Genomic DNA, 22,780 nt, shown 5'->3' on the forward strand with positions numbered 1-22,780 from the left:
AGTGTTATGGGAAGTTTTAGATCTAGACGTATTATAGAAAAAAAAAATGGTAAAACTTTTAATTTTAAGAAAAACGTTGTTTTTGTAAATTAATTTTTTTAAAAAAAGTTAATTTTTTTAAATCTACGCAAAAACTTTGCCAAATTTTTATGCATAGTCAAATTTGATTTTTTAATAAAAAAAATAAGTAATCGTGTGGGGTAAAAATAAATATGCCATTTTAATTGCCTATTTGTCTTATTTGTAAAATGCATATTAGAGTTTTCAAAAAACTTATACAAGGTGAAATTTTTTCTAAGACCCAAGCAAACTAATTTTTTAAATCCGGGCCTGATTTTTTCTAGTTTGAATAAATCAGTTGATTGGGTGATAACATAAATTAAATATTTGTTACAAAAAAATTCATTTTTGTAATAAAAGTTTTTTTTTTAATCTATGGTTCACTTTACCAAACTTTTAATTATTCATAGTCAAATTTGATTTTGTTTTTATAAAAAATTAAGTAATCGTGTGGGGAAAAAAATAAATATGCCATTTTAATTGCCTGTTTGTCTAATTTGTAAAAATCATATTAGAGTTTTCAAAAAGCGTATACAGGGTGAAATTTTTTCTAAGACCCAAACGGAATTATTTTTTAAATCCGGACCTGATTTTTTTCTTGTTTGAATAAATCAGTTGATTGGTGGTAACACAAATTAAATATTTGTTAAAAAAAAATTAATTTTGGTAATAAAAGTTAATTTTGTTAAATCTATGGTTCACTTTACCAAACTTTTAATTCATAATCAAATTTGATTTTTTTATAAAAAATTAAGCAATCGTGTGCGGAAAAAACTAAATATGTTATTTTAATTGTCTATTTGTCTAATTTGTAAAATTCATATTAGAGTTTTCAAAAAGCTTATACAGGGTGAAATTTTTTCTAAGACCCAAACGAACTAATTTTTTTAAAGCCGGACCTGATTTTTTTTTCTAGTTTGAATGAATCAGTTGATTAGGTAGCGATAGTGTAACGATTGACCAAAATAAGAGACACATCGATCTGACCGTTCAAAAATTATGACGAATACAAATTTCTGTCAAATTGCGAAACTCGCCCTGTATATTATTAAACAATGGGAGCAGACACTTTTTAATGGTCATTTGTTATTCCCCGTAGGGGCCTCTATACGAGGTAGGAGTATGTACAGTTCCTCATGACTCACCCTGTATAATATTTTAATTGATTCGCATAATGTAAAACAAAAATAAATATAAACTGTTATATACCATTTACTGCAATTTCATTTACTATAATTCCTAATTTGATTCAATAAAATTGTGTTCTGACTAGGAAAGTTTTGGGGTAGTTCTGATTTCTTTCATTATATATAGATTTTGGGCTGCTGAATCCGAATATGAGGTTTGCAGACAAAATTTCTTGCCGAAACATTGAAAAAATCGCGAAAAAAGTGAAAAATTTCAGCTTTTTTCCGCTTTTTTGCTGAAATCTTGAAAATATTAACTTTTAGTGAATAGTCTGTTAACATAAATTAAAGTACATAAAATTATCTACAAATATCACTATTTACTTTTTTTTCAGACGAACCGTTCGGTCTAAAGCACAAGTTGAAAATTGCCAATTTTTAACGGTCTCGGCAAAACCCACTTTTTACATTCCAAAACTTTAGTTTTTATTAGAATGCTGTCATTTGATTAATTTCTCCTAGTTTTCTGTACAAATAATAAATGTTAGTTCATAGGTATGGTATGTCTCTTGTTCCATGAGTCCATTCCGTCCTAAGAGGCCGGGAATGTCTCTGCTTTCCCCTTAGAGCCACAGAAGATCAGGCACAGATGGAGTCACAGTTTCAGTTGGTGTGAACATTTCCTTCGGATCTGTTATCTTGATTTCTTATGAACCTTGAGGTTTTGTCCTTTTAAAATGAATTAGTTGAACAGCTCCCTGACTTTCATAAACCTCAGGCGCGGGTTTGTTTTTTATCCGAGGAATGGATTGCTTAGGAGCTACTGCATGTTTTGGTGCAATACAAGAAATGCCACATATGACGTGAAAACTGTGGTATTCGTCGATTGTATGTACGTTAAAATCAGCGTTATCGTACACCTGCTGTGTATGAGCACGGCAGGTCAATTTCAAAGCACGGCAGGTCAATTTTCTGCGGATCGCCTGCGAATGCTGACACTTCCAGGCGAACAGCTTCTGTATAGGATGAACAAAACCCCAAAGAGGAAACTACACCAACCTATTTTCTTGAGCCGTACTTTTTGTAGAGAAAACGGCCAACTCTCCAAGGAATGGTGATACCAACTATCTGGGCCTTACTGCCACTACAAGACTTTGAGCAAGCGCGTTGCTTATCTGGAAGTATCAGCAATCGCAGGCGATCCGCAGAAAATTGACCAACCTTGCTTTACACAACAGGTGTACGAAAACGCTGATTTTAACCCTTTCTATGCCAGGCCTTAATTTGCATGTTGGTCCCTCAATCCTAAAGGTTTTTTTATGCTTAGAGTCCCATTGCCTTATACATATATACGTCGCATATAAATAAACAAATAAATGACCAAAACATGTTTTTGATGAGTTTTTTTTTAACCAACTTAAACATTTTCTTTTCAAAAGTACTCATCAGAGAGCAAAACCAACTTGAAAAAATGTAACTAACTTAAAAAAAATAATGTAATGTAAATTAACATTAAAAGTTTTCTTTTGTCTGGTACTCCTCAAAACATGACACTACGCAAAGGCCGACTCCGCATCTTGCACACATGTATCTCGATTCGCTTCTTTTTTTTCTGGTCTTTTCTGTGGCTACAAACGCTTCACCTTCTAGCAGCTACCTATAAGCCTTGCCACCAGTGCTACAATATAGCATATATCTAAAATATGTGAACAAATATATACGGCAATGGGTCCGCATGACTTGTCTTAGGTGCCAAAATTTTAAGGCTTTCTTCTTCTTAGGGTGCCTGTCCGTTCCGAACGTTGGCGATCATTCTGGCTATGATGACTTTGTTAGTTGCTTTGTTAAGGCTTTGGGAACAATAATCTAATATTTTCGGACATATTTCTACGGCATTGTGACACCAGTGAGTCTAAAATTTTATAAGCAACGCATATTTTCGGCTTTGGTAAATTGAGATCATAATACCTTGAACGTATATATACGGCCGCTGGGAATACAGACCCACTTTTTCAAAAACATATATATGCAGCGTTGGGACAGAAAGGGTTAACGTACATACAATCGACGGATACCACACTTTTTACGTCATGGGTGGCATTTCTTGTATTGCACCAAAACATGCATTAGCTCCTAACCAATCTAAACGGCTAAAAACTAAACCCGCACCTCAGGTTTATGGAGGTCAGAGAGCTGTTCAACTAATACATTTTGAAAGGACAAAACCTCAAGGTTTATCGGAAATCAAGATCCGAAGGGAATGTTCACACCAACTGAAACTGTGACTCCATCTGTGCCTGATCTTCTGTGGTTCTAAGGGAAAAGCAGAGACATTCTCGGTATTTTAGAATGGAATGGATTCATGGAAGCTGTGAGAAGAAACATACCATATTCATATTATGAACTAACATTTAATATTTGTACAGAAAACTAGGAGAAATTTATCAAATGACAGCATTCTAGTAAAAACTAAAGTTCTGGAATGTAAAAAGTGGGTTTTGCTGAGACCTTTTAAAATTGGCAATTTTCAACTTGCACTTTAGACCGAACGGTTCGTCTGAAAAAAAAATAAATAGTGATGTTTGTAGATAATTTTAATTAGTTTAATTTCTGTTAACAGACCATTTACTAAAAGTTAATAGTTTTCGAGATTTGAGAAAAAAAGCGGAAAAAAGCTGAAATTATTCGATTTTCTCGCGATTTTTTCAATGTTCCGGCAAGAAATTTTTTCCGCAACCCTCATATTCGGATTCTGCAGCCCAAAATCCATATATAACGAGAGAAATCAGAACTACCCCAAAACTTTCCCACTAGGGAGCTCGTAGAGTACAAATTGACTGAATAAATTTTTCTTGATTCAATACATACGATTATCTTTCGTTAATTTTAACAATCTTTATTATTAGGATTTGGGGTGACACCATCGATTACCGCCCCGGGTGTCACCCATGACGCCACTGGGCGCAACACGCATTATTCAACACACTCTATTTTTTTATTAGACCCTGATTTTCAAAATTATGTTTGTTTGAATTTTCTTCGAAGATTTTTAAACATTAGATTTTTGCTAAGCGACTTTTTTCAATAATTTTGTTGTTTTCGCTTCCTCGGAGGTAGTTTTCACCATATCCCATATCTTTCATAAAATGTGGTCCAATATTGACAATTTCTGGAAATTTAAAGAAATACAGGGTGGGCGGATAATTGTGCCGGTGAGTGGAGTTTTATCTAATACATCTGCCTTGTCTAAACACGACTTTTTTATTTTGTTTAATAATGAGAAGCAAGAAAAAATCTGCACGTGAACCATTGTAAATATTTGTAGAAACCAGCTTTCACGACTACTTAATTATTATACAAAATAACACCGCTAGGAATATTATACAGTAGGTACCTATTTCCTTTGGCAGGTATTTCAATAATATCATAAACACACGCACCGAGAATGAAGAGGTGACCTTTTCTGTTGATCGGTTATTTTTAATAGTCCATGTAACCGCCAGCTGACTTGTCATAAAATTTTGTTGAAAGATGAATAGTAAGTTGTATTTTACGACCATCAACAGGTAAACATAAAAAATTTAAGACTTGAGTACATCTCGATGTCACAACAATAAAAACTGAGAACATCGAACTGACAAGGGAAGTTACTTTTGTTAAAAGTTAAAAATTCGTCAAGAAGATGAGTGATAACTATAAATGTTATGATTGAAGTTTTGATAAAGAGATCTGCTTTGGATGTATAAGAGTAATAGGGTAATAAAAAATTAATTTGTATTACAAGACTTGCGTATGGACACTTATCTGCATCTTATCCGTTATTACCTTTCTAATAAAGTGGATAAATGGTTTAAATTCTCTTCTTATCTGTTTATTTACACTGTAGCTTCGCCAGGCGCCATCGCTACTTGAATATATAACTATTTTCGATATGTAGCGACTAATATGTTACAATTTCCTTCTTCTCTATATTTTAATTCACACAGGTATACCCAGAGACGTGTACGAACTCATTACTTTATAGCCCCCATAAAATTAGCAGACTCTTCGAGATACAGCAAACTGATCACCGGCACCCTTTGGAGAAAGTAAATTGCTTTACAATAATAATTGAACTCGTATTATGAGCGACTGTGGCTGGCCACAGTCGCTCGTCTGGAATGTCGTCCACTCTACATAAGAACCCACATTAAATCATCGGAAACTTCTTTTGTGGATCCAGATCCACAGCGTAGAGCTGCAGCGTAGTCCGTCTAGTTTTGCCCTAAAGGTTTTAAATGTTAACAATTTACACTGTCAGGCACGTATCGTATCAGACACCTTACGTTTCCTTTCAGTATATTTGCAAATAATATTTTCCGGATGCCGACAGATACGGAACGAGTCGGAACCTGTTGGTACGGATAATGTGAATTCAGTTCCGTCGTTGTTATGGCTCCTTTAAAATGTAGTATTTTGTTTTTTAATCAAGGGTGTAGTTATATTTAAAATATATTCAACCTGAATCAATCCTATTCATTCTAGAATCTAGAATATCCATAATATTGTTCATCGTCATTAATTAATTGTTTGTATAAAGTCCAGTACTCGCCTTCCTTTTTCCTTTCATTTAGCATTTGATGTACTGCAAACCGTTTTTTTACTTGTCTTGCTTTCTTTATCGTCAAGTAGAAGAGCAATTTAACATATCTTTTTTTCGCGAAAAGTGAGAACACATCTTCACTGGACCAAACTGAAACGTTATATGTATGAAAATGTGAACGCGCAGTCCGATTACTGGACTGGAAACGCTACGTGCCGAAAACTATACCTACATGCCGGAAACTATACCTACACCAAATGATAATATGCACCGACCTGTTAAAGGTATAAAATGCATCAAAAAGTGCATAAACATAATATCAAAATAGTATATTAGGGGTCAGATAGTGTTGCTCGGGGGTTTTTGGCATCGCAGGAGATGAATACGGCATCAGGGAGCATCCATAAACTACGTCGTAAAAAATTTGAACTTTTTAATACCCTCCCCCCCTCCGCCGTAATTCGTCGTTTAGAGACGACCCCCCCCCATGTCGACGTCGTCGTTGCAACTCACGACCCCCCTTTCATTGATTTAAAAAAAAATCAATATTATTCCTGTTTTTTTTTAAATCAAATATGAGGGGGTAGGCGTAAAATCTTGGTCCAATGCAATTTAAATGCATTCATTTTTTTCGAATCCTGAGAAAACTAATAAATATATTTGAAAAATTTAAACGCAAAATAAAAGATTACATTATTACCGAGGGTTAAATGTCCCTTAGAATAAACAAAAGGTTTCTTTTGAATGGAATATTTGAAATGAAAAATCAGACAAAATTTTCTATTTTTTTTTTCACCCCTGTAACTTATTAAAATAAACATAATAGATGTTTTCAGGAACTTTTAGCCCTCGGCAATAATGCAGTCTTTCAATCTGCGTTTAAATTTTTCAAAAATCTTTATTAGTTTTCTTAGTATTCGAAAAAAAAATGCATTTAAATAGCATGGGACCAAGATTTTGCGGGGTATGCTTTCTTAACTGCATCATATAAATCTTTATATTTAATTTGTTTTGATTTCGATGCCATTTCTTCTAAAGTATAAATACGACTTAATAACTAAATAGAAAACAATATTTTATTTCTATTCGTTCTTTCGGAACTGTTGTTTCACACACAGTATCCAGCACATAAATGAACTAACAATTTAATATTTTTTTGCTTCCAGACATTGTTCTGTTCCTATATAGAAGCGATTGTTTAAACCCAAAGAACAATGTCTTATTGTTTGTTGTCCTGTACAAAAGTGCTACCTAATATTATTTTAACGCCGTGACTGATAAAAACGAAATGAAAAGTATGCGATAAAAGTATCTATAATAGAATTATTCTTTTTAATTTTAACAAAGGTATATTTATTCGTAAACGTTTTGTTTTATTTTCAATTTCATATCAAAAACTATACGTTTTTATATGAATATCTGATACTTTAATGCTGGTAGAATCTAGTAAAAAATTATTTTTATAGACACAATAGCGACAAATTTAAATATACCAATATATTAAACGACGTCGAATGGGCACTCATACCCCCTCCCCTGTCGTACTCCGTCGTAATAAGCAAGCCCCCCTCCCTCTTCTCAACGACGTAGTTTATGGATGACCCTTCAGAACCGACCACCGGAGCATCTGGTGTCCAGGTTCACCGCTAAGGAACGTCATCTGGGGTTTTGAGGGTTTTCGGCACTGAAATGATGCAAACAGATTACTCGGGGGGTTTGGGGTCACTGAACAAGAATAAACAAACAAAACCAACCTCCGGTGCACCTGGTGCCCAAAAACCCTCCAAACTCCAGAAGATAACATGCCTTAGCAGTGAACTTGGGCGCCAAGTGGTGCGGGGGTTGGTTTTGATGGCTTATTCGTATTCAGCGAACCCAAAAACCACCTAGTATACTATTTGCAATTCAATGCCGAAACCCATCGAAACTCCACAAGATGATGTGGCTTAGCAGTTACCGTGGGCACCAGGTGCTCCGGGGGGTCAGTACTGATGGTGTATTCGTATTAAGTAACACCAAAAACCCCCCGTGTAATCTATTTGCATCAATTTAGTGCCGAAAACCCTCAAAACTCCAGAAGATGACATGATCCTAAGTACTAGGTGCTCCGCAGTGGCGTAACAAACACCGTCGGGGCCCCCCCGCAGAATTGGAAATGGGGCCCAATTTAAAAGATTACTAAATGCGACATGTGTAACAAATACCTATATGTGTTACAGCCCAGTAAGTCAATGTAAAATATGGTGATACCGTGTAATTTTCAGTGTCACCACCGAAGTGGTCAATTCAAGACATTTCGAGTTATTTATGAGTAAAAATGTTTATTGTTCAACAAAAAAAAACATGTTTTTAGGCGATTTTTCGCAAATAATTCAAAGAGTAAGTATTCGATCGAAAAGAATATTGTTAGTGAAATCTATCGACTCAGTAAAAGAAAACTTATAGCTCATGAAAAGTTTTTCTTATTAGTCAAATTCCAAATCGAATATTTCAACGTGAAATAACCAAAAAATAAAATATTGTTCGGGGAAACTCATTAAAACTTCTTTAGAGTGTTTAAAAGAAGCTTTATTTTTTACAAAAGTTTCTAGCATCAAAACAAAATCTCCCCCTATTTAGCACCTCAAATGAAACTAATCATTATTGCCTTACAAATTACCTTTTTAGTACCTAATTTTTTTATACGACCTGTAAGTTTCACTGGTTCAAAGTGCTTATTTTTAAAAGGGTTCTAGTTGAAGGGCTTGAACGAGTCACTAATCACGAGTATATGCAAAGTTTAAACAGCCATGTCTTATCCAATTTTTGTCTTACAGAAAAACAAAATAAAGCCTAAATATTTATAAAAGCAAGACCTACCTACATTTCTTAATGTTGTTCTGAAGCTATTTTCTTGTGGCATTTTTACAATTTTAACTATTTAGAATGGGAAATAAGCCACAATATTATTAATAAAAATCATTTTTTAATAATATTGTGGCTTATTTCCCATTCTAAATAGTTAAAACTACCTACATTTCTTTACTCTTTGAGATTTTTCGTATCACTAATCCTTTTTAAGTTATTATGAAAAAAAGGCATTTTTCCAAAATAAAAAAACTTTAAAATTTTTTCAAAAATAAGAACTTTGAACCGGTCAAACTTACAGATCATATAAACAAGAAATATTTAAAGTAAATGGTAAAGCGCTAATGATAAAATTTATTTGGGGTGCGAAATAGCGGCAGATTTTCACGATTTTTTTTACCAAAAAAGGGGCGAACTTTATTTTGAGCGTGACTCGTATAGTTTTGGTGCTAGAAACTTTTATAAAAAAAAATAAAAATGAAGCTTTTTTTGAAACATTTAAAAAGAAGTTTTAATTTTTTTTCGCGAAAATTGCTTCATTTTTTGGTTATTTCAGGTTGAAATATTCGATTTGGAATTGGACAAATAAGAATAATTTTTCTTGGGCTTCAACTGTGCTTTTACTGCGTCGATAGACTTCATGAATAAGTACACCATTTTCTGTATCTTATAAGCTACATTTTTGCTACAAATATTTTTTCGATATCTAATATTTAATTCGATAAATACTTATTTTTGGGTTATTTACGAAAAACCCGTCTGAAAACGTTGTTTTTTTTAGATAAACATTTTCACTCCCAAATGACTTGAAAAGTATTAACATAGATAAAGAAACTCTATAATAGAACAAAAGTTGCTTATAATTAGTCAATTTATACATTTCCGGACTTATTTTAAACGTATGTTTTTCACTCCAAGAAGGGGTGTCACCCCCCGAAATAAAAGCAACCAACGGCATAAATCCAACTTTGAAGTGGAGCGTAACTAGAACCTAAATCCAAATTGTCAAGCAAATACGTTCGTCGTGACGCTGATAATTTCACTCCAAAACTGTCATTTACTGAGCTATTGTTGTATTCATGCATTGTTTATGACGACTTACATTTTTCATCTTTATTGGTATAGAATAAAATAGAACAAAAATTACTAAATGATTACATTAGTATTATTCTATGAGATAAACTACTTTCTTCGTGCACTATCTACTATCAGCGATATATCAACAATTTTATTAATTCGGATGGACAGCTTCATTTTCAATACTGCACTGCTTAAAAAACGTATGTATGCAAATAATATAACACATTTTTACATATATTAGACAACAAGATGGGGCCATTGGCATATTGGGGCCCCCGTAAGCTTCATGCTGCGGGGGCCTCTGTTACGCCTTTGGATAATTGTATCGAAATACTAAACGTAGGTAGAGATTAAAGAGAAAATCCATTTCTAGATTTAGAAATATTGTTCTAAAATTCGGCAAATTGTAATTCTCAAATCTTTCAATAGTCACGTACAAAGTATTATATTTAGTTTATTGTCGTTACCATAAAATTTCGGTAAGCCGGAAGGGATTAAGTTACTAGATATTATGAGATGGTTCGCTTGGCAAATATGTTTATTTAGAAATTTACGTTTTTAATTTTAAACACACAACGTAAATTAATATAACAATACAAGATTTTTACATAATATCAGATGACAAGATGGGGCCCCTAAGCGATTGGGGCCCCCCGCAAGCTTCACGCTGCGGGGGCCTCTGTTACGCCCCTGGTGCTCCGAGTGTTTTCAGAAAGTCCAAAAAACCCCAAGTAACCCGTTTGAATCAATTTAATACCGAAAGCCCTCGAAACTCCAGAAGATTACTTACTTTAGCAGTGACATTGAGCACCAGGAGCTCCAGGGTTAGGTTCGTATTAGGATAGCGTATTCATGTTCAGCGACTCGAAAAACCTCCTAGTTATCTGTTTGCGTCAATTTAGTGCGGATAAAACTGGAACTTCCAGATAACGTGACTTACAGTAATCTTGGCACCAGGTATTCCGGGGTCGGTTCTGATGAAGTATTCGTGTTCAGCGATCCCAAAAACTCCCAAATAACAACATTTGGCCCTTGATATACTTATGTTGACGTGTTTGTGCACTTTGTATGCATTTTATGCAATTTAAAATGCAATTATGCATTTTCACCCATGTTTCTATTGTAGACTTTTTTCCTGAACAAAATGCAAAAAGCTGTAAGTCTATAGATGCTGTATTTAAAAATCTGTTTATTCCGGTGTTTTTAATGCTAAACGCCTTAATCTATAATGATTCACAGTAGAAGTCTATGTGACTTTTGTTTTGTTATGTTTCTTCTTCTTCTTTAGGTGCCATCTCCACTACGGAGGTTGGCAATCATCATAGCTATTTTAATTTTTGACTCAGTAGCTCTAAATAGTTGTTTTGAGCTGCATCCAAACCATTCTCTCAGATTCTTCAGCCATAAAATTCGTCTTCTTCCGATGCTTATTCTGCCATCTATCTTTCCTTGCATTATGAGTCGCAGGATGCCATACTTCTCGCCCCGCATTACATGTCCGAGATACTGTAGTTTTCTTTCTTTAATTGTAAGTTCAACTTCGTTCTCTTTACCTATTCTTCTCAGTACTTCGTTGTTCGTAACTCTATCTACCCAGGAAACCCTCATAATTTTTCTATAAGTTCACATTTCAAAGGCGTTAAGTCGTCTCATTGTCTCTACATTTAACGTCCATGATTCCACTCCATAGTATAGTACACTGTATACGTAACATTTTATTAGGCGTACTTTAAGAGCTAATATTAAATCTTTGCTACATAGGACCTTTTTCATTTTTATAAAATTAGAACGTGCTTTTTCGATTCTGACTTTGATTTCTGCAGTGTAGTCATTATTTTCTGTTATAAGTGTTTCTAGGTAAGTGTACTTTTTTACTCTTTCGATCTGTTGGCCCTCTACTATTAAGATTTTGTTAGTATTATGGTTGTTTTTACTAATTTTCATAAACTTCGTCTTTTTGATATTAAAATAGAGTCCGTACTCCCTACTACACCTTACTATTTTACTCATGAGTCTTTGCAGGTCTTGTAAACTATCGGCTATTATTACTGTATCATCTGCATATCTGATGTTGTTAACTAAGATTCCATTTACTCCTATGCCGACTGTTTCATCTTCCAGAGTTTCTCGCATTACCTCTTTAGAATAAGCGTTAAATAATAGAGGTGATAGTATGCAGCCTTGCCTGACTCCTCTCTTTATTTCCATTTCTGCAGATGTTTCTTTTTTAATTCTTACTATTGTTCGCTGATTGTAATAGAGGTGTGTTATTAGTCTTAAATCTCTTTCATATAGGTTTTTAGTTTTCAGAATTTCCATGAGTCGATCATGTTTTACTTTATCAAACGCTTTATTGTAGTCTATAAAACAGACGTAAAGAGGACGGTTAACATCCAAACATCTCTGTGTCAGCACGTTGAAGGAGAATAATGCCTCTCTGGTACCCATACCGTTGCGGAACCCAAATTGAGTGTCACTAATATCCAGCTCCAGTTTAGAGTGTATCCTGGCGTGGATAATTTTCAGCAGAATTTTCAAAGTATGTGACATTAAGCTTATGGTTCGGTAGTCACTGCATTCTTTGGCATTCATTTTCTTTGGCAAACACACAAATGCTGACGTCAACTTTCTCTAGGGATGATTCCCGTAGTATAGATAGCGTTGAACAGGTCCACCATTATGTCCAGGTTTTTCTCGTTGACCAATTTTATCAGCTCGCTAGATAACTCATCTGGACCAGCAGATTTATTGGTTTTCATAGAGTCTATTGCCTGACTAACCTCCAATTTGGTTATCTCTGGGCCCACATCTCCGGTTTGGCTATCTACGGATGTACTAGCTTCTCTCTGGTTATGAAATAGTTCCTCGATGTACTCTTTCCATCGTCGTAGTTTTCGTTCTATCTCCATTATAATATTTCCATTTTTGTCGAGCAATATATTTGAAGTTCTTCTATTTCCTATTCCGGCTAGTTCTTTGACTTTTTTATGTAGGTTGAAGTTGTCATATCTGTTTTGCAATTCTTCTATTTCTTTACATTTTTCAGAGAAGTAGGTTTCTTTAGCCTCCCTAATTTTTCCTCTTATTTGGTTTTGAAGCTGTTCAGCATTCTTCTTTCTTACATTTGGTTGTTGTAAGTACTTTCTTACTTGGCTCTAATATAGAGGTTTTGAAGAATTGCCACTGTTATGTTACTATATCTTAAATCTAAAATGTTCTACATTAAATTTGAAATAAAAAAGGTCCTATACATAATCCTTCTAAAATGAACGGTTTCAAAGTTACGTAGGTAGTATAGTATAATGAGTCCAAAAAAGGCCTAACCCAGACATTCAGAGTAAAAGTTTTCCTCCAACACCAAATTGTTCTATATGGCCCACATATTTTTCAGTCAAAAGTTACACCATTTTGAGCGTCCGGTTTGGGGGGAGAGATGGGGGAGAAGTCGGTAAATTAGTAGTTTCTTTACGTTTTTCGTCAATATCGTCCTATCCATAATTGTTATAAAATCAACGGTTCCAGAGTTACGGAGGGTGAAATGTGGAGGTTTTCGATACTTTTTATATTTGTTGGGCAATTGATGATGATTTTGGGTGGTGAGGTTGACGTTTCTTCAAGAACTTATCACTAACATACCGTCGGCCACTGAAATAGCAAATCCTGTTAAAGCAAATTTCTTTCAATCAGTAAAAATATTATAAATTGCCCAAAAAATATAAAAAGTATCGAAAACCTTCACTTTTCACCCTCTGTAACTCTAAAATCGTTGATTTTATAATAATTATGTATAGGACCTTTTTTGTTTTAAATTTGATGTAGAACATTTTTGTATAGAACATTGTTTACGCTAAAGCATATTTTTAGAAATATTGACGAAAAACATAAAAAACTACTAATTTACCGATTTCTCCCCCATCTCCCCCCCCCCCAAACCAGATACTCAAAATGGTGTAACTTTTTACTGAACAATATCTGGACCATATAGAACAATTTGGTGTTGGAGGAAAACTTTTACTTTTAATGTCTGGTTTAGGCCTTTTTTGGACCAATTATACTATACTACCTCCGTAACTTTGGAGCAGTTCATTTTAGAAGGATCATGCATAGGACCTTTTTTTGTTTCAAATTTAATGTAGAACATTTTTGTATAGAAGGTTGTTCATGCTAAACCTCATAGTTTTAGAAATATTGACGAAAAACATAAAAAACTACGAATTGACCGACTTCTCCCCCTCTCCCCCCAAACCCGAAGCTCAAAAAGGTGTGACTTTTTTCTGAACATTATATGGACCATATTATATAACAATTGGGTGTTGGGGGATAACTTTCACTTTGGATGTCTGGGTTTGGATCTAGTAATACCATACTATAGGTACCCTTTTATTTTATATTTTTATTAATTTTTAGATAATTGTTTCATAATGTTAATTTATTTTCCTAACTACCTTTCGGCAGTTCATTTTTTAATATTTTTTGGAATAAAATTTATTTTCAAAAAGAATAATAGATAGAGTTCGTCTATTAATAAATTATTTATTTCGATTTAAGCAATATTTCTGGTTAACATACTAAACTTTTATGTTATTTTTTTAAGCAAATGGCACAGCAGCACATTCTCTCAGCAGTAGAATCAGAAATAAATTCTGGTAAGGAAAAAGGAGATCCGACTGAACGTGACCTAACTGTAACACTTGATGACAGAGAACTGTGGGTGAGGTTTCAGTGTTTCACCAACGAAATGATTGTTACCAAGAGTGGACGGTGAGTCATATTTTTATTTTTATTTTTAACAGTATTTGATTTAATATTCATATTTTCTTTCAAATAAACCTTTTTCGAGTTTCGCAAAGGCCTATATGAACGTGTGAATCTCTTTCTTTACTTAATATACTAACACAATGGTGCATAGACTGACGTCCAGGTCTCTGTATTGTATCTTGATTAAATTTATATTCATGGTTTATTGACTATAATAAAGCATTAGATAAAGTATGACATGAACAAATGACGAATACAGGGTGATTGATTAGTAGGGTAAAGCTCAATAGCTCCGCTATAGTAATAGATAGCAATAAAAGTTAATAACAAAAATTTTAGCCACCTTTAAGCTTCACATTACAAAATTAGTTAGAATGTTACAGGGTGTTCAATAACACAGTGGCAGACCAAATTTATGTTTTTTTAAATGGAACACCCTATATTTTATTTTAAATTCGAAATCCTGTTAACTTCTCCATCACAAAAATATAAAGGTTTGTTATGTTATACAGGATATTTACAAAGTTATAACCAATTTTATATGAAAATCATAACAAGTTCAACTCCCTGTATAAATAAAAATAAGCAAAACAACAATGGTTTATTAATGCCATATTTTTTAACATATTGTCAAAATTTTCAATAACGGTCGATATTGCTAATTTTCTTTATATCAAATACAGGGTGAGTCAAAACGCAAGTACATTATTTTCTCAGTAATTTTGAATGGAACACCCTGTATTTTATATCACTATTGAAAACTACCATTACCGTACTTTAATTTTTAGATAACATTCCCTATGTCTAAATTTATTAGTTTTCGAGATATTTTCATTTTTCAATGGACCAGTAGCGTGGCCACCCAAATCACCAGAATTTAATAAACTGGACTGATTTTTTTGGGGTTACGTTAATAATGAAGTTTATAAAATACCTCTAACAACAAGATGAGATGAAAAATAGAATACAAAGTGTATTTCGATGTGTTAATTTACAAATGCTCCGTAGAGTAAGTAGCTCATTCAATGATCGTTTTTAGGCGTACATAAATGTGTAATTTTGAACACCTTATGTAATTAAATATTAAAAATATTTTATTAAAAGTAGCTTCTAATTTTTTCAAACATGTTTTTTTGCAAAATGTATTACTGATAAATTATGTTTCGTTCTTTATTTGTTACATTGTTACATTTACATACAAAAGTAGTGTTTAATTGTCTTCACAAAATATTGTATTTTGTGTTTGTGTGTTTTTTTGTAAAATTTATTACTAATTTTCTTTGTTTATTTGTTGCATTTACATAAAGAAATAGTTTTTAATTGTTTCAAAAATGTTGCATGTAGTGGTTGTGTTTTTGTTTGTAAAATATATTACTAATAAATTATTTTTATTTCTTTATTTGCTACAGTGTTACATTGATTACCGGATTGATAATCGGTAATCTTCAATTGTCAATTCAGTCATGGCTTACTTAAAATTTAGATAAATTTAAGCACCTAAAATAATTATGGTAATTTTGAACACCTTATGTAATTAAATATTAAAAATATTTTATTAAAAGTAGCTTCTAATTTTTTCAAACATGTTTTTTTGCAAAATGTATTACTGATAAATTATGTTTCGTTCTTTATTTGTTACATTGTTACATTTACATACAAAAGTAGTGTTTAATTGTCTTCACAAAATATTGTATTTTGTGTTTGTGTGTTTTTTTGTAAAATTTATTACTAATTTTCTTTGTTTATTTGTTGCATTTACATAAAGAAATAGTTTTTAATTGTTTCAAAAATGTTGCATGTAGTGGTTGTGTTTTTGTTTGTAAAATATATTACTAATAAATTATTTTTATTTCTTTATTTGCTACAGTGTTACATTGATTACCGGATTGATAATCGGTAATCTTCAATTGTCAATTCAGTCATGGCTTACTTAAAATTTAGATAAATTTAAGCACCTAAAATAATTTGCTCTGAAAAATGAAAATATCTCGAAAACTAATAAATTTGGGCATAGGGAATGTTATATAAAAATTAAATTACGTTAATGTTACTTTTCAATAATGATATAAAATACAGGGTGTTCCTTTTAACATTACTGAGAAAATAATGTACTTGCGTTTTGACTCACCCTGTATTTGATATAAAGAAAATTAGTAATATCAATAATTCTTAAAAATTTTGACAATAAATAAAAAAATATGGCATTAATAAACTATTGCTGTTGTGCTTATTTTTATTTATACAGGGAGTTGAACTTGTTACGATTTTCATACAAAATTGGTTGTAACTTTGTAAATACCCTGTATAACATAACAAACCTTTATATTTTTGTGATGGAGAAGTTAACAGGATTTCGAATATAAAATAAAATATAGGGTGTTCCATTTAAAAAAACATAAGTTTGGTCTGCCACTGTGTTATCGAACACCCTGTAATATTCTAACTAATTTTATAACGTGAAGCTCAAAGGTGGCTAAAATTTTTGCTATTAACTTTTATTGCTATCTATTACTATAGCGGAGCTATTGAGCTTTACCCTACTAATCAATCACCCTGTATGTTGAAATCAAAGAAGATAGACTACAATGACTTCACGATCATATATCGAATTTAAGTTTATATTATAAGCAGCGAGCAAAAGTACGTGTTAACGAACAACTGTCAGAGAAAATTGAAATCGAACGAGGGGTGATCCATAGTGTCGCCAACCCTTTGTAATGCCTACCCGTAAAGTCCTATTTCGACGCCAAAAACTGCGAAGAATTAAGACGGGCGCCTCCACCAGTCGATGGAAAGTAGGGATGGCGGTTTTTGACAAAACACCGGTTTTCGGTTATACTTTTTTTTCGCTTACGGTTTAACCTAGCGGTTATAACCTAGCGGTTATAACCGGACAAAAAAACGGTTTTTCCAAAAAACCGGTTTTCGGTTTTTTTTTAATCCAATAAGTTACAATGTTACAATTACAATGCACTTTAGTTTGTGATACTCCACTCGACTCGATACTCGATATCAATATGATCAAAATTAGTACTATCGAAAGAACATCGATATCAATATAAATAAAACACAATTTTTAATAGAACCATTTTATTCTATTAATTATTATATTTATTTATTATTTTAGGTGATAACATTGATGATGGAATATTGATTTCGAAAACGTGTTGTTTTGATACAGCCATTTTTAGGGATTTTAAATATACCTTTTACAAGATAAGGTTTTTATTTTTGTGATTTATGATATACAGCCAGTACAGGAATTTTTCCTTGCGATATTTTTATTATTTTATTATTATTATATATTTATTGATTATTATTAAATATAATATAGCGTAAGATTAACATATTACATAATATACAATTTAACCCAACCATTTCAACTTATAAAAAATTTCCCAGACCCTTTCAAATGGGATTTAAAAAAAATAATATCAACATAAATATTTTACTTAAAAATAAATTGGATTATTTCATCCATAGGAGATTCTGACTAATAGAAAGTTACAGAAATCTAAATTAGACTGATAATTTTTGATAATTTCCCGTCGTCAAGTATATTACGTCAGATGCCCTTCGTTGCTATGAATAAATACATTCAGTGACATTAATGACAATTAATGTTTTAAAAATTATAAAAGTGATGACTTTCAACCGTAAAATATTTATAACAACTGTGTTTAATTTGTACTAATTTGTACTTACATAAATAAATTACAATAAAATTTTGGTTTTGAACAGTTTTATTCATGAAATAATCGCAACAAATTGCACTCGATCTCTAAAATTAATATAGAATTTTTACCCTCGTGACACCTTGACATAATTTCACTCGCCTTCGGCTCGTGAAATTAAAACTGTCAAAGTGTCACTCGGGAAAAATTCAATAATTTTAGAGCTCTTGCGCAATTACTACTGATTATTTCATTCATAGGAGATTCTGGCCAATAGAAAGCTACAGAAATAAAAACTAAAGTGATAATTTTTGATAATATCCCGTCGTTAAGTATATTACGTCAGATGCCTTTAGTTGCTACGAAAAAATACATTCGTTGACTTTAATGACAATTAATGTTTTAAAAATTATAGAAGTGATGACTTTCAACCGTCAAATATTTATAACAACTGTGTGTTTAACTGTAGTAATTTGTACTTACATAAATATATTACAATATAATTTGGGTTTTAAACAGTTTTATTCGTGAAATAATCGCAACAAATTGCACTCGATCTCTAAAATTATTATCGAATTTTTGCGTTCGTGACACTTTGAGATAATTTCAGTCCCCTTCGGGTCGTGAAATTAAAACTGTCAAAGTGTCACTCGGGAAAAATTCGATAATTTTAGAGCTCTTGTGCAATTACTACTGATAATGCAATTTATCTTTTATTTTTACTACCATAAAAAAAAAATTATCATGTATTTTTTGTAACACGTTTGTATATTTGTATAATAGGTACATTTTAACTTATTTAATACTTCCTGTATGGGTGTATCGTTTTGAAAACGTAGGGAAATCCTTGGAGATTCTTATTCGTAATCGGTAATTCGATATTCATAGTCAGAACATTATTTTTGGTAATCAGAAAAAGTCATTCACCCACTTTCAATGTCAAGAGTCAAGTGTAAAAAATAGATGATGTTTGCGTCTACTTCAACCAGATCACTTCTTATGTAAATATTATGATAAATACCTTTTCAACGAAATATTATAATAAAACTTAATTGTTTCTGGCTGATGTGAGTTTGCACTTTTAGTTTGCTTCTGTATTTATAAAATAAAATTTGAATTATGGTTTTGTTTGAAATAATTACTTGAGAATAATAATTATGATTGGGATCGAAAATAATACCTAACCTATTCCTAATCACCATAAAAACGTAATAACCGGTTTTTACTTAAAAAAAACAACCGGTTATAACCGGGACAAAAAACAACCGGTAAAACCGGTTATTGCGAAGTAAAACCGGTTTTAGGTTAAAACCGGTAGGTTTTTCCCATCCCCAATCGAAAGCTCTGGAATATTGTAGACAAAGTGACTAATACGGCTTCTAGTTTTACTCCTATGTCAGGAACCCAATTACAGCCGTATGTGACACATAACAATATTTATTAATGTTTTCCAAATTGCACAGTTAAAAACATTCTTGATATTTAGAAAGCCACCAGCCTACCAACCACTTACACACAACCAAACTTATATGGAACCGTGTGATATTTTTTTAGTATTTTAAGCAAATTAAAGCTAAATTTAATTTTCTTTCATTGTACCTCTCCCAAGCCTAACGTTAAAGAAATCAACATACCTGCTTGCTATTAAAATTGGTTGGATGAAAATTAAAGATTTCCTTCCCTTCCCTTTTTATATTTTTTAACAAATATGGAAGTTCTAGTGATGAGCGAGACTGGTCTTGGTCTTGCGGTCTTGGTCTTGCAGCAAGACCAAGAACAAGACCAAGACCAAGACCGCCTTTTGGTTGCAAGACCAAGACCAAGACCAAGCTTGCAAGAACAAGACCAAGACCAAGACTAGCCTGGTCTTGGTCTTGTTCTTGTTTTGCTCATCACTAAGAAGTTCCCGTTCTTGCTTGTCTTTCTCGCTTTCTAAGTTCATGAATTCGTTTATCATCTGATTTTACATACCCTACTTTCGTTTGAAAATAGCACAGTTTTCCAATTTCCAATGTTCCAGTTTTATCTGGATCACTTAACTTTCTCCTACTACATAGTCCTCGGGTACGGCAACTGTTTCTTTTATCGTTTCAACTAAAATACTTACACCTATAGCTTCCAAATCTGCAGGTTTTAAATAAATAATGATTTCATATAAGTATGGTAGATTATACTTCTACATATGGCTGTTATTTCCATTATCCTTCCCACTAAAGCACTTTAGCACTTGAATATTGACCAACATCACTTTCAAATTTATTCAAAAATATGTGTGTACAACATTTTACATTTATCCTATATTATTAGTGTCGACTGACTCAGCACCATGCCTAGGCAAGAGTTGCCTGTTTTGCACTGTACTATGTCAATCGAAACTGTATCAATTGTACATAAAAGTAGTATTAAGGTTGGAACTAAGAATAGTCTGGGCTGATTACCGGAGAATAGGCCATTTTTGGGAAAAGTTATTTACCAGCAATTTTATTGCTGGAATCGAATTATAAGATCCTATATATTAATAATATAAGTATGCAAAGTCCTCAGATAGTGTGCTACTTTTTTTATAAACAAAATGGCGCACGAAAATCGTGTTTTTTTCAATTATTGCTCTATAACTCCGAAGATTTTAACTTTACAACAAAAATACTCAAATAAAAATTCACCGTGATTAAATTTTGCATAGAGACGCGTTTTTCCAGATCTGCTCCGACGAAAATTTTCCTCGGAAAATGCGGGTTTTCCCAACAAAATCTTTAATTTTCAAATAAAGTTTTAGATAAGTAATTATCTACCAATAATTAAATAATTTGGTGACTTAAAAGCCTTTTTGGTTTAGACTATAGTTCCAGAAGCTGATGAAAATTAAACGAATAGTTTAGCAACAATTCAATTGTTAATTAATAATTTGCGGTCGCAATAATAACCAAAATAATTACGATACACTGATCAAGCTTTGAAATCTTATAAAGATGAGACGTCTATTTAATATTTTGTCGACAAAATATGAATTTTTTATTTTTTTGCATAATCTTTAAATGTTTAAAAAAAATAGTTATAAACAAATTAACGTTTCTCAGAAAGTTTTTATTATATTATAATTTTAAAAAATAGCTAAAATGCGCATTTTAAATATCTTTAAAATGAATGCTTTAAAACTTTTTTGCAACCATTTGTAAAAAAGTTATGAAACAGCAAACTAAACATACGATTACTACTGTGTTTATATATTTTTTTAATTATTTCAAAGCGTATAAGCGAGTTTAAAGTACAAGCTAATTATTTACAAAAAAATATCGATTCTCAGTTTAATGGTTATATATTAATTAATGATTATAAATATATTTTTTTGTAATTTACACGCGCGAAAGTAGAGTAACACAGTACTGTAGCTAAAATTTTCACTCTGAGCGACGACCAGCCGCGTGATGTACACTTTTAATAAATAATGCATGCTGCGTGTCAGTCGCTTCGAGTGAACATTTTAGCTCCGACTCTGTATCAGGCCTACGTTTGCGCTAAAAATTACAAAAAAAAAGTATTTTTAATCTTTGATTAAAATATAACGATTGCACTAATTTTTGACATTCTTTGTGAGTAATTAGGTTGTACCATAGACTCACTTTTAAGCTTTGAAACAATTAAAACAAATTATAAACAACGGAGATTTCGTATATTTACTTTGCTGCTTCATAACTTTTTTGCAAATGGTTGGAAAATTTTTTTAAAGCATTCATTTTCAAGACCTATGAAATACTCATTTTAAGTATTTTTTTAAATTAAAATATAATAAACAATTTCTGAGAAATGTTAATTTGTTTATAACAATTTTTTTAAACATTTAAAGATTATGCAAAAAAATGAAAAATTTATATTTTGTCGACAAAATATTAAATAGGCATCACACCTTTATAATCTTTCTAAGTTTGATCAATGTCTCGTGATTATTTTGGTTGTTATTGCGACTGTAAATTGTTAATTAACAATTGAATTGTTGCTAAAATATTCGTTTCATTTTTACCGGCTTCTGAATTTATAATCTATAACAAGAAAGCTTTTATTTCACCAAGCTATATAATTATTGATAAATAATTACTGGCCCAAAAAATTTATTTGAAAATTCGAGATTTTGTTGGGAAAACCCACATTTTCCGAGGAAAATTTTCATCGGAGCAAATCGGGAAAAACATGCCTCTATGCAGAATTAAATTGGGGTGAATTTTTATTTGAGTGTTTTTGGTGTAAAGTTAAAATCTTCGGAGTTATAGAGCAATAATTGAAAAAAATACGATTTGTCGGCGCCATTTTGCTTATAAAAAAAGTAGCACACTATATGCGGACTTTGCATACCTATATTAATAATATATAGGATCTTATAATTCGATTCCAGCACTAAAATTGCTGGTAAATAACCTTTCTTTGTACTTTACTTATTAGACCAGCGTATTATAACTATTTTTTTTTTCAAAATTTAAAGATTATGCAAAAAAAAGAAAAATTTATATTTTGTCGATAAAATATTAAATAAGCATCTCATCTTTATAATCTTTATAAGTTTGATCAATGTATCATGATTATTTTGGTTATTATTGCGATCGTAATTTGTTAATTAACAATTGAATTGTTGCTAAAATATTCGTTTAATTTTCACCGGC

General features: G+C 32.0%; 1 protein-coding gene across 1 annotated transcript in view; it reads left to right on the forward strand.

Annotated features, from left to right (window-relative positions):
• LOC126881544 (T-box transcription factor T-like) overlaps positions 1–22,780 on the forward strand; it is an 82,397-nt gene that overhangs the window by 17,215 nt on the left and 42,402 nt on the right. Inside the window, exon 2 of the mRNA XM_050645875.1 lies at positions 14,291–14,457. Coding sequence (XP_050501832.1) covers positions 14,294–14,457 — 164 coding nt within the window. The 5' untranslated portion in view covers positions 14,291–14,293. The remainder of the gene's footprint in view (positions 1–14,290; positions 14,458–22,780) is intronic.

Source organism: Diabrotica virgifera, chromosome 3 (assembly GCF_917563875.1).
Source record: "Diabrotica virgifera virgifera chromosome 3, PGI_DIABVI_V3a".
Taxonomy (NCBI): domain Eukaryota; kingdom Metazoa; phylum Arthropoda; class Insecta; order Coleoptera; family Chrysomelidae; genus Diabrotica; species Diabrotica virgifera.